The 13728-nt window shown below is 38.9% G+C and overlaps 1 protein-coding gene across 1 annotated transcript; it reads left to right on the top strand.

Moving 5' to 3' along the window:
* Positions 1 to 8757: 8757 nt before the first annotated feature.
* LOC125481250 (26S proteasome regulatory subunit 8-like) lies at positions 8758 to 11746 on the top strand (the record flags this gene model as incomplete). The annotated part of the gene is made up of 4 exons (XM_048592544.1): positions 8758 to 8842; positions 10005 to 10076; positions 10759 to 10828; positions 11607 to 11746. Coding segments are annotated over exons 1-4 (288 nt in total), but the record flags the coding sequence as incomplete, so codon positions are not given.
* Positions 11747 to 13728: the final 1982 nt, after the last annotated feature.

Below are 13728 nucleotides of genomic sequence, written 5' to 3' on the forward strand. Positions count from 1 at the left end.
CTAGATCGCAGTAATCATAATATAATTCAAGCTTGGATTCAATTTAAGAGAGAAGGTGGGAATGATCCCACAGCTAAGGGAATAGATCATTAGAGAAGTAGTGGCAGATTTTTAAGAGGGTTTTCCTGAATATACAGTAAATACATTCCAATGAGAAGGAAAGGATCCAAGGGGTAAGACTGATTATCTGTGGTTAGCTAAAAAAAAATTAAAGATATCCTTTAAATTTAATACCAAGTATTTTTGGGACATTGGGACCGATTCTGGGGGAGGTGGGACTATTACAAATCAGACGGTCTACACCTGGGCAGGACTGGAACCAATGTCCTAGGGGGTGCTTTTGCTAACGCTGTTGGGGAGGGTTTAAACTAATGTGGCAGGGGGATGGGAACCAAATGAGGAGGTTAGTGGACAGTAAGAAGGTAGTAACTAAAGCCTGTAAGGAACCCCCTTAAAGCCTGTAAGGAACTAGATAATGAAGTCAGTGTGACTAAGGGGAAGAGTAGGCAGAGAGCAGATGATGAACGCAAAGGGACAGGTGGTCTGAGGTGCATTTGTTTTAATGCGAGAAGTGTAGTAGGTAAGGCAGATGAACTTGGGGCTTGGATTAGTACCTGGGAGTATGATGTTATTGCTATTACTGAGACTTGGTTGAGGGAAGAGCAAGATTGGCAACTAAATATCCCAGGATATAGATGCTTCAGGTGGGATAGAGAGGGAGGTAAAAGGGGTGGAGGAGTTGCATTACTGGTCAAAGAGGATATCACAGCTGTGCTGAAGGAGGGCACTATGGAGGACTCGAGCAGGGAGGCAATACGGGCAGAGCTCAGAAATAAGAAGGGTGCAGTAACGTTGGGGCTGTACTACAGGCCTCCCAACAGCGAGTGTGAGATAGAGGCACAAATATGTAGACAGATTATGGAAAGATGTAGGAGCAACAGGCTGGTGAAGGGAGATTTTAATTTTCCCAACATTGACTGGGATTCACTTTGTGTTAGGGGTTTAGATGGAGCAGAATTTGTAAGGAGCATCCAGGAGGGTTTTCTAGAGCAGTATGTAAATAGTCCAACTCGGGAAGGGGCCATACTGGACCTGGTGTTGGGGAATGAGCCCGGCCAGGTGAAATTTCAGTTTGGGATTACTTTGGGAATAGTGATCACAATTCCATAGTTTTAGAATACTGATGGACAAAGACGAGAGTGGTCCTAAAGGAAGAGTGCTGAATTGGGGGAAGGCCAACTACAGCAAAATTCGGCAGGAGCTGGGGAATGTGGATTGGGAGCAGCTGTTTGAGGGTGAGTCCACATTTGATATGTGGGAGGCTTTTAAAGAGAGGTTGATTAGAGTGCAGGACAGACATGTCCCTGTGAAAATGAGGGATAGAAAGGGCAAGATTAGGGAACCATGGATGACAAGTGAAATTGTGAGACTAGCAAAGAGGAAAAAGGAAGCATACATAAGGTCTAGGCGACTCAAAACAGATGAAGCTTTGGAAGAATATCGGGAAAGTAGGATCAAACTGAAACAAGAAATTAAGAGGGCTAAAAGGGGTCATGAAACATCTGTAGCAAACAGGGTTAAGGAAAATCCCAAAGCCATTTATTCATACATAAGGAGCAAGAAGGTAACTAGAGAAAGGGTTGGCTCACTCAAGAACAAAGGAGGGAAGTAATGCGTGGAGTCAGAGAAAATGAGTGAGATTCTTAATGAGTACTTTGCGTAGTATTCACTGAGGAGAGGGACATGACGGATGTTGAGGTTAGGGATAGATGTTTGATTACTCTAGATCAAGTCAGCATAAGGACGGGGGGGGACGTGTTGGATATTCTAAAAGGCATTAGGGTGGACAAGTCCCCAGGTCCGGGTGGGATCTATCCCAGGTTACTGAGGGAAGCGAGAGAGGAAATAGCTAAGGCCTTCACAGATATCTTTGCAGCATCCTTGAGCACAGGTGAGGTCCCGGAGGACTGGAGAATTGCTAATGTTGTCCCCTTGTTTAAGAAGGGTAGCAAGGATAATCCAGGTAATTATAGACCGGTGAGCCTGACGTCAGTGTTGGGGAAGCTGCTAGAGAAGGTACTGAGGGATAGGATCTATTTACATTTGGAAGAAAATGGGCTTATTAGTGATAGGCAGCATGGTTTTGTGCAGGGAAGGTCATGTCTTACCAACTTGATAGAATTCTTTGAGGAAGTGACAAAGTTGATAGATGAGGGAAGGGCTGTAGATGTCATATACATGGACTTCAGTAAGGCATTTGATAAGGTTCCCCATGGTAGGCTGATGGAGAAAGTGAAGTCGCATGGGGTCCAGGGTGTACTAGCTAGATGGATAGAGAACTGGCTGGGCAACAGGAGACAGAGGTTTAGTGGAAGGGAGTTTCTCCAAATGGAGAAGTGTGACCAGTGGCGTTCCACAGGGAATCCGTGTTGGGACCACTGTTGTTTGTGATATACATAAATGATCTGGAGGAAGGTACAGATGGTCTGATTAGCGAGTTTGCAGATGACACTAAGATTGGTGGAGTAGCAGATAGTGAAGGGGACTGTCGGAGAATGCAGCAGAATATAGATAGATTAGAGAGTTGGGCGGAGAAATGGCAGATGGAGTTCAATCCAGGCAAATGCAAGGTGATGCATTTTGGAAGATCCAATTCAAGAGCGAACTATACGGTAAATGGAAAAGCCCTGGGGAAAATTGATGCACAGATAGATCTGGGTGTTCAGGTCCATTGTACCCTGAAGGTGGCAACGCAGGTCGATAGAGTGGTCAAGAAGGCATACGGTATGCTTTCATTCATCGGACGGGGTATTGAGTACAAGAGTTGGCAGGTCATGTTACAGTTGTACAGGACTTTGGTTCGACCACATTTGGAATACTGTGTACAGTTCTGGTCACCACATTACCAAAAGGATGTGGATGCTTTGGAGAGGGTGCAGAGGAGGTTCACCAGGATGTTGCCTGGTATGGAGGGCACTAGCTATGAAAAGAGGTTGAGTAGATTAGGATTATTTACATTAGAAAGACGGAGGTTGAGGGGGGACCTGATTGAGGTCTACAAAATCATGAGAGGTGTAGACAGGGTGGATAGCAAGAAGCTTTTTCCCAGAGTGGGGGACTCAATTACTAGGAGTCAGGATTTCAAGGCGAGAGGGGAAAAGTTTAAGGGAGATATGCGTGGAAAGTTCTTTACGCAGAGGGTGGTGAGTGCTTGGAACGCATTGCCAGCGGAGGTGGTAGAGGCGGGCAAGATAGCGTCAGTTAAGATGTATCTAGACAGATACATGAATGGGCAGGGAGCAGAGGGATACAGAACCTTGAAAAATAGGCAACAGGTTTAGATAGAGAATCTGGATCTGCACAGGCTTGGAGGGCCGAAGGGCCTGTTCCTGTGCTGTAATGTTCTTTGTTCTTTGTTCTTTTAAGCAATGCTGGGCGTCAGGTCAGAAGATTGGACAGAATATGAAAAGCAGCAAAGAATGACTTTCTGAAGAAGGGTCCCGACCCAAAACATCAGCTTTCCTGCTCCTCTGATGCTGCCTGGCCTGCTGTGTTCATCCATCTCCACACCTTGTTATCTCAGATTCTCCAGCATTGGCAGTTCCTACTATCTCAAAGAATGACTAACTTTTCTTTTCCCTGATCAATCTTTTGAGTGCAAGAGAGAGTTCGTTAGAAACGTAAGAATAGAGAGGAAGATTTTTGATAGATACTTGAGAAGGAAAAGAGTTAACAAAGTAAGTGTTGGTCTTATAGAACATGGACACAGGTAAAATCCCAGAAATAGCTGTAACTTAGGAAATAGAAGGAAGGGAAGAAGTAAAGAAAATTATAATCACCGATGAAATGATACTGATTAAATTATTGGAGCTGCGTGCTGACAAGTCCCTGGGTCCTGATAATTCATTCCAGACTTTTACTTTTTCCAAAAAGTCACTAGTGAAATGATTGATATTTTATCCTAATTTTTCAAGATTCTGTGGATTGGGGAGGTATCCATTCAAATGGAAGATACTGAATGAAACCCTTTTATTCAAAAATAGTAGGAGTCAGAAAGCAGGAAATAACATGCCAGTTACTTTAACATCTGTTATAGGTGAAGCGTTAAAAGCTTTTTTTTAATAATAGCTTCTTCGGTTTTTTATCTCCGTTCTCCAACATCTGCAGTACTGAGTCAGCTTCTCTCCTGTTCTCTGCCCTGACTCCAGTGTTTGTCACTCTTGTGTCTTGGGTACCAAACTGGGCAAACTCCTAAATACACGACTCTGCTATGTATTAGATGGACTTTGCATGATTTCCTCTGCTTTATGTTCTGTTGGTTTATTAACATATTGTCTGCTTTCTGTCTGCTCTATCTCAAGTATTACATGTTTGTGTCCCCACCTCAGTGTCAGAAGTCTTAAGTTCAAGTCCCATCTAAGCCAGATATGTATTATGATATATCAGAGTAGGTTGTTTGGGGCCCTGTTGTGTCCCTACCACTGGGTTGGGAGACCCAAGTTCAAATCCCACCTGCTCCAAGATGTGTGTAATGATATTTCTGAAGATGTTGATTATAAAAATAGCTTAAATAAAACAAAAAAGCTGTGTCGATAATGATAAATATCAGTAATAGTCATAGAATCATAGAATCCCTACAATCCAAAAAGAGGCTTTTCAGCCCATCAAATCTGCACCGATCTACAGAGCATCCTGCCAAGACTCACCCCACCATTATAACTCTGCATGGCGTTTTTAATATGGCTAACCCACTAACCTGTACATCCCTGGACATTATATGGGGCAATTTTTTTTTTTCTAAAGCATGGCCAATCCACCTAACCCGCACATCTTTGAACAGTGCGAGGAAACCGGAACACCCCATGAAAACCCATGCAAACTGGGGGAGAACGAGCAAACTCCACACAGTCACCCAAGGCTGGAATCAAACCTGGTTTCCTGGCACTGAGGCAGCACTGCTAACCACATTGCCACCTTAGTGTCCCTTTCTTTGAGCCAGGAGGCCTGGGTTCAAACCCCACCTGTTCTGGAGGTGTGTAGTTACATCCTTGAACAGAGTCATTTAGAAAATGGGTCAATAATATTAAAAAATATTACAAGTAAATCTTTAATTTGGGCTGTTGTGATACAGTAGTAATATCTCTGCCTCTGAGATAGGAGGCCCAGATTCAAGGCCCACCTGTTCCAAAGTTGTGTAATAACTTCTCTGAACAAGTTCCTTTAGAAAATAGTAACACTCAAAAACAAAAAAATTATAATTAGAGCTTGTGTGGTCCAGTGACAGTATCCATGCCTTTGAGCCAGGAGACCTGGGTTCAAGTCCCACTTGCTCCAGAGGTGTTTAATAACATCTCTGAACAGGTTGCTCTTTAAAAAGAAAAAATAAACAATCTGTAATTTTGTTGATAGGTTTCAGTTTGCAGAATTAGTGAATGGTGAGCCCTTGACATTGACATTTTGGTGGGATTGCACTTCAGATGCAACTGGACTTTTTTTAACCTAATAGCTGGTGCTGTCTTTCATTTATGCTTGGAAATAGTCCTATTATTTTTATCAGCACTGAAATATTTTTGCCCTACACGTTTGTAGAGCCCAAAGTCACCTTTCTTTCATAATTTAAGAAGGCTTATTAGTTGACTTGTCTTATCAACAGACTTAAGTTGAACCAGTGACCAAGCTTTAGATAGCAAAATGGTGGCTCACTGCATCTGGATGCTGCCATGCTCTAGAGAGGAAGCTGTGTGCAGGATAAAGAGCCTTACACCTCTATTGCTGTTTCCTGGTGCTGTGTTTATCAGGTTGCAATTTGATAGCATGGGATCATATGGCAAGATAGAAGGAAATCATTTGGACCATGGGATCTGTGTTGGTTCTTTCAAAGAGCAACCATTGAATTCCAGCTCTTTCTTTTTGTCTCCAAGTACTTATCTAATTACTTTTTGAAGGCAGCATGCCAAACTAAATTACCATGCCATCATGTGCTGCATTCCAAATTCCAACCAGTTATTCTGTTTTCTTTTTAAATAAATCAGGTTGCCTCTGATTGTCGGTGGAGCAATTTCACCAGATATTGTAATCCAGGCCTAACTGTGGCAAATTCTTTGACAAGTTTGTCTTAGACCACGTGTTATGTAGTAACAACCGATAGCCTGTCTGCCCTCCGCCTGACTGCTTTGAGATGCTCCAATCACATTTGAAATATGTGGAAAGAAAATGAAAGAGCACCTTCCTCGCCAGTTCATCACTTTGCTTTCATATCTATAGGTCTCCAGATGAATTTGACAATGATGGGGTTAGAATCAAGAAGCTAGCTATTTTGATTTTAGCTTCAGACAAAAACAAAGGATATCATGATATAGATGTTGGAACCTCAAACAGTACGAGCAGTTAATAATGGGCAGTACTGCCTACTTGCAATGCCAGTGTTTTTGTATACATGTGCCTAGCATATAATTTCCCTCCAATAAGTTACACTGCCATGGTATGTAGATGGTCCCTATCATTCAAAGTGTGTAAACACTATCAAATAGGCAATCTATCCTTTCAGCTTGCCAATGCTTCATTCTCCACCCACCCAACGTCTGAGACAGGTCTATACAAACTGACTATAACAATTCCTGTGTGTTATTTGATTGTGGTATTGCTACTTTGTTCTCATGTTTTCTATTCATCTGATGAGAACAGTAGCCCACTTTGCACTCTGGTATTGTTGACATAAAAATAGTGACAGTGTAAAAATATTGGAAATTGCTGTCCTCCAGAGTGGTTAACATTTAAACTACTTGTACATGGTGTGGAGAGAAACAGAATTGAGGAACTTCTGTTTTATTGGACAAAATTTATGTCAGTGATATTAAGTCCCAGTAGGGGTCAGTACTCTTGCAGCATCCTTGTTCCACTATAAACGTGGCTTAGTTTGCACTTGTACTTAACCTTTTTTTCAGGATGAATTAAATTCCCTTATTTGTAAATCACATTTGCTACCAACTGATGGGTTTTACTTTTCCTCAGTGTAAATTACAGCAATTGCAAGTTATGTTTGATTGTCTTAAAATGTATACTTTGTTGAGTTACTGGGTCAGCAAATCCACACAGTACTGTTGTTTTCCTGCAATTGGTAAATATTCAGTGACATTGTGAGATCAAAGAGTGTTTGAAGTGCTTTTTTTTCAGATGTGATTGAAGAGTTGAAAGGAAACGTAATATTTCAAGTTCATTTTTAAGTAGATTTTTATTTAAATTGTTTTTTTTTCTGAAGAGTTTGTTCACAAATCCTGCTTTTTTGTTGTTGGTTTAAGGAAGTGTGGAGGTGCTATACCAATCGAGGCAGAGAGACAGGCAGTTCAAATCACACCCTGTGTTTATGACTGTGGGAGGATTTCAGTAGCAGAGACATTGATTTGTGTCTATTATTGACAGATATTTGATCAAAACTTGTAACATTTTGCAATAGTAACATATAGAGGTTTCACTCTTTTAATCCAGTAGTGGTAGTCTCCGGGGTCACACAACAGTGTTAACCTTATGAATGCTCTGTATGCTGTACTGTTTCTAGCCAAAACATCTGAAACAATCGGGGTATTGGAAGCAGTAATATGGTCAACTAATAGGCCAGGTTAAAACCTTATTGTATGTGGTTTTATTTTGCATATTTTCTTCACTTCTTTTCCAAAGATGTTCATTTGTCCTAGAGACTGTGTTTAACTTTGGACCATTATAACCAATTCCAGCCTTGTCATCAGTGTTGCCACATGTTTACTTCGCAGCAAGAGAGTTGTAACTTGGTCTCCCTTTTTAGCTCAAATGTGTAGCGGTCAATTACACCCCAATTGAAATAGCCTAATTCAACAGCTGAAAGATTGAATCTGTGATTTATTAATCTGCAGAAACTGGTTATAGTATATGTGTTGTGATTATTTACTGAATTCTTTTTTTGAAAAGTAATTGAAGAAAATATTGCATTAGCTCCGTCTTAATTTCTCGATTGGCTGAACACAAAAAATGGCTGGAAATCACAGCGGGTCAGACAGCATCCATTGAGAGAGAGCAAGTTAACATTTGAAGTCTAGATATTCTTCATCAGGGCTCTGCAATAACTTGCTCCTTAATTTCTGGTTTAAAAATACTTTAGGCAATCCAGTGCAATATCTGGGTTATTCGAGATAGTTGCTCATCTTTCTCTTCATTGAATGTTTGGATAGTTATTAAGCAAATTCAAGTCAATCTGAAGAAATATTTTAATTTATTAGTAGAGGAATTATCGACATTGGCAACTCTGTCGTTGGATAGACTGTTGTGGCTCATGTCTTTGTTGTTCCATGTTCCAAACTGGTTGGTGGCTGTACAACTACAGACTTTAAAAGTGTTCCGCAGTGATCTAAACAGGATTTCAGAATGTCATTGAATTTGAAAAATTTAGCTTTACTTTTTGACCATGACAAAATGACAATTGTTAGGTGTGGAAAAGCATCCATATATCAAAGTTGAAGTTGTTTCTGGTTTTTAATTTGGTGATGCTGCATCTATCTTTGGAGTAGAAGAGAAATTTAAAAATCCTCATTCTTCTTTTGACTTGCAAAATCTTTTAAGATTTGTTTTTGTCCTGCATTCTCTATTTTGTAAGTCGCCAACATTAGTGCATTGCTCCCATACAAGATTCTGTTCTAAAATTAAAATTGACCATCGATTTAGGATCATGCACTTTTAAGGTTAAACAAAATGACATCTTGTCATTTTTTTTTGCATTACAATCTGCAGGTATTGTTTCACTGGCTTGACGGCTCTGCAAGTACGCTCCAAATTGTTATATGAATAGAAAGAATCAATTTCAAGCATCATGAGGGTAAGTTTGGATGTTGAAAATGTTTGTTTCATTGATCTCATCACAGTTATAAATTCGGAATCTTGTGAACATGGAGGGCTCCTCGTGCAGTCTCGGTGAGTTATTTTCACTCTTAGCTGAACTGGTTTATATTTACAAGGTGCCTTTGTTTGACCCCCGCCCCCCCACATTCCCAGAATTTTATAAAATGCTGCTTTTGAGTGAATGACAGAAAATTTTTTATCTACCTTGAATATGCTGCAGTTAATTATTTAGCTCAATTTCGCTTTAGGTATGTTGTGTAATATTAACCCAAAATTTGAGGGTGACAGTTTGGGAGAAAATTTTACCAACTTGCTGAAATGGAAACCCATGTGATCAAGTGCAATGCTGATTTTTTGTTATACCCAATATTGTTGACTTCAGTCAGGAATGAAACCAACCTTGCACCCAGCCCTGCCTGTTGTCCTGAACAGATAGCTATGTTCCCATTGGGCAGTGTGCAAAATCAGCATACCATCTAGCAATTAAGGTAAAATTTGCAAGTTATGGCCCTTCAAATTCAATCTTATGCTTTAATGTGTAAAGCATTAAGTCAGCGATGTCATGATTTTGATGTTAGATTTTCAGCAATCTCCAGCTATGCATACTGTATTGCAATTGACTGTGGACAGGAATTTTAAGGTTTTGTTTCTGGTTGAGATGCTGCATGTATGTAATTTCTTCCTTATAAATATTGCTCTTGTGTAGTTAAAATGCAGTGTCAAACTCTGCTCTCTCTCATCTTGAACTGTTTGGAGTCTGATTAAATCCCAATTTGAAATTTTAAGTTAGGGTGCTTAACAGTTTTGGTCACCTGTACCATTTGTTCCTGGTAGTTAATTTGCAGTTTTGTCCAACAAGTCATTGCTTTTCAAAAAAACCTGTGAAAAATTACTTTTGAGATGTTTTGATGAAGAAGCTGTTAAACGCAAGTATTGTCCTGTGAAGTTGCTTTTGTTTCAGTTTAGTTTGCAGACCATAAGCATGTAATTTCTCTAAGTTTTAGTGCACAGATGTGGGAATTTATTTCTTGTCATGCTGCTACAAGCATCAGCACCACAATCAGGAACTTACAAAACCTTCCTGTCTGCTGCATCGTTTAAGTCACAGCAACTTTTACTAATTCTGTTTTTGATTTCAGATGGACGTGGAAGAAGGAAAGGGAGGGACGGGCCTCCGCCAGTATTATCTGTCAAAAATTGAAGAACTCCAGGTGATTTGCCATGGTAGAAACAAACTCCTGGGAATTTAATGGGAGAAGGAACCCAAAATAAATCACTCATTAAAACCTAGAAGCCATGAAAATAACTAGTCTGCATTTGTATTAACCAACTTTTTGCTTGAAATAATTGAAGTGAAAATGTTAATTTTACAAGAATTTCGTCAGCTCTTTTGCAATTATATTTTTATTAGAGGGATGTTCCTAACTCTGGGATTGGGGCTGTGGTGGCAAAACCCATCAAAATATCCAGCATCAATCTATCAAAAGAACTTTGCCCATCTAGTCACGTAGTTTTAATCACGCAAGTCCAAGGTCAGTTGCCAATTAAATTATGACATAGTCAAATTTACCAGCTGCCTGTCTTATTTTTGTGCAGTCATTGAAAGGTCAATGCTGCAGTGTGCAGTTATTTATACTGAGATTTGGTCAAATATTTTTATGATTCCTTAAGCACTCTACCTTTTCACGATTTCTGTAATGATTAAAACATTTCTTTAATGCAAAATAATGTTCTTTAAGTCAATTGTTTTTTTTTTACCGACACCCAGGTACTCCCCTATAATTTTCATTTGTATTTGTTTGTTTATCATATCCAGTTTGTATGAATTGATACCATCCCAAATGAATAATACTGTGCTTGAATGTCATTGGTTTCTTTCTCTCTTTCTCAAAGCTTATAGTTAATGATAAGAGTCAGAACCTCCGGCGTCTGCAGGCTCAAAGAAATGAACTCAATGCCAAAGGTAAATAAAAATGCTATGGGTAAGATGTTACTGTATAATCTCATTTGAATTGGGATTGTGATGCATTTCTGATCAGTGATACGTAAACTAAAAAGTTTTACTACTGTAAAAGAATTGGAAACTTAATTTTCAGACAGTAAAAGTCTGTTCACTATTTGCCATTAACAGTGCTTCTAGTAGCCATTGTAACAGTGTAAATTGCACCAGGGATACATCTTGTTTTGGTAAATAACAATGAAGCGCAGATAAAACCCATATGGTGTAACTCATTTAAAGACTTCTGTTAAATGAATTTTCACGCCCAACTTCATCCACTCAGCTGTTTCCTTCTCCAATGCAGGCAGTCCTGACAGACCAAAGGGGTGTGTGTGTGTGTGGAGCTAGGAGTATTGGTACAATTGGTTAATTTTAGTTTTTATCTTGGATTTAGTTTTGGTTCAGTAACTTCTATTTTAGCTTCAATACACTAATTCTGAAGTGGATAATCAACAGTAGAATCTGTTATCTGTTCTACAATTATTCAGCAAAGCCATGATTTAAAAGAAAAGTACAAAGAGTAAACTCATTTTGTTTAGGGACTGTCTTGAAAACAATTTTCTCAGGCTCAGGTGATGAGAAATTGAGGGATAACCACGTCCTTTTTTTTTATGGTTTGAATTTGAGATTTATTTAATATATTTTTGTGCAAAGTATTTTTGGGTGGTCTGTGAAATGGTGCCATTCTAAGACCTGACCTTACATAGACTTGCATGAATGTAATTGTAAATGTTTCTTACAGTACGCATGCTACGGGAAGAACTACAGCTGTTACAGGAGCAGGGATCTTATGTAGGAGAGGTGGTGAGAGCAATGGACAAGAAGAAGGTGCTTGTCAAGGTAATTTTGCAGTGTCTTTTGCACGTGTCTATAATAACAGATGTATTGCATATCTGTGCAATAATTAATAGAGAACTTAGCCCGATATGCAAAGACCTGATAATTTGAAGACTACAGAGGCATATTTTTCATAAGTGGAATAAAATTTGTAGCATCTGTGTTCTGTTTCTGAAACTGATTTCAATAATTATGTTTGATTATAAGGGGGTTCTGAGTGACAAATTCCTAATACCTATTGGCCTAGCGTTTTGACAGTTCAAAGTAAGGTTTTAAACTAAAAATTGAAACATAAATATTGCACAGTCATTAAAGTTATGCATTGCGTTGTTCTTTGTCTTAATGCTTTCATTAAAGTTATGAGTTCAAGATCTCAGCCACATCTCAAAGTATGAGCATTGACTTAATATGTTCGTTTAAGCTATGACTCTGAGTTTAATGTAGTTTGTAGAGTTTGAAAGTCAGATCTAACTTGGAAGCAATACTGTCCAGCTCCAATTAGTTGGAAGCATTGAAAAAGTCAAAAGGACAAATTTCAAAGTTTCATTTGGATAAATTTTTTATAAATTTTTCTTACAAACCACAAATTTATTATGAGAATGAAAAGAACAGTATAGTGAAGCACAAATATTGTTGCTGTTTTGTTTACAGAACAAATAAAAATGTATTCAACAGAGGGAAATGAGGGTATGAGACACATTTTATCTTTATTCCACATTCAGTTCATACACCCCCTAAAAAAAGGAAATTGAATTATAACAAATGGTATTTAACAGAGATAAATTGTAATCTCTTGCCTCAGTGTGTGAAATTGTATCTGTTTTGTTTGAATATCTTTCCTTGTACTTTTAATACCCAAACGTTTTGGAATTTTAGTGAATCTGTGCAAGGTCATTTGGGTAGTCATGTCCTATTTTGGTGTTAGTGACCCTCTGACTCCAGAATTAAAATGGGTATAATTCTGGATAGACCTCTCAGAATCTCAGTTGTGCAGCGGTAGCTAAAGGTAGCCTTTGTTGTAGAAATGACAGGCATCAAATTTCACAAATGACTGTTGTAGAACAGCTTTCCTTTCAGGATTTTGTTGTTCTCCTGTCCATTTACCCATTGTAATAGATTGACGTCTGTGTCCCATTCTTGTTGACCACACTGACTACTGTTTCTGCAGCAGTGTCTGAGAGAACAGACTTCGTGTAACAGTTTAAGTAGATCAATTTCCTGTACTCATGTATTTTCTTCAAACACTGTGTGGTGACGCTGAAGTGTGCTAGTTAGTGGACCGTAATGTTCTTGGCACTGCTGCAGAAGATGAGATTCCACACTAAATCCTAAATGCCTGAATGGTTGGTTATGGTAGTGGATTACAGGACGAGTTGCTTAATCAAATATTTAAAATTTCCGATATTGGAAATAAGGTAGGAGTTCATTGTGGAAATTTGTATTTCTGCTGATTAATAACTCTTTCTCAGTTTGCCTCAAATAATGTAATATCTATAATCTTCCAAGTTCCTCTCTTTCTGGTTTCTGCTTTCAGCATGTAGGGCATGTGTTTAAATTTGAATTATTTAATGATTGTCTATATTAATAATTGGGTTTAAATAGCATCCCAGCTGTAAGTGGCACAGCTTAGAGCTGTAATGTATGGCCTCGTGCAGTGTAAGGCAACTAGTTTTTATTTGAAACATTTTATTATCATTTTGAGTTAACTTGCATTTCCATAGTATCTTTTAATGTAAGTATGCTCAGAAGGAAATGGAGTTGAAACAGGCCATTACGCATCAAAAGAAGACTGATAGATAACCATCATTGTTAAAGAGGTAAATTTTTAGTAGAGATATTTGAAGTGACTGCCAACCAGAGAGCTGTAAGGAAGTATCCAAAATGGGGTAAGATGACGATGAAAAATTTAGAGTGGATATAAGCAAAGTCTGTAAGATTGAAAGGCATAGACTGGCATAAAGGGCTTGAAGAGATTGTAGAAAGCAGAGGAACTAGAGTGTGGAAGGAAATGCAGGCCAGTTTCTTGA

This window comes from Rhincodon typus, unplaced genomic scaffold, assembly GCF_021869965.1.
Source record: "Rhincodon typus isolate 14 unplaced genomic scaffold, sRhiTyp1.1 hic_rhity00001426, whole genome shotgun sequence".
NCBI classification, from domain to species: Eukaryota; Metazoa; Chordata; class Chondrichthyes; order Orectolobiformes; family Rhincodontidae; genus Rhincodon; species Rhincodon typus.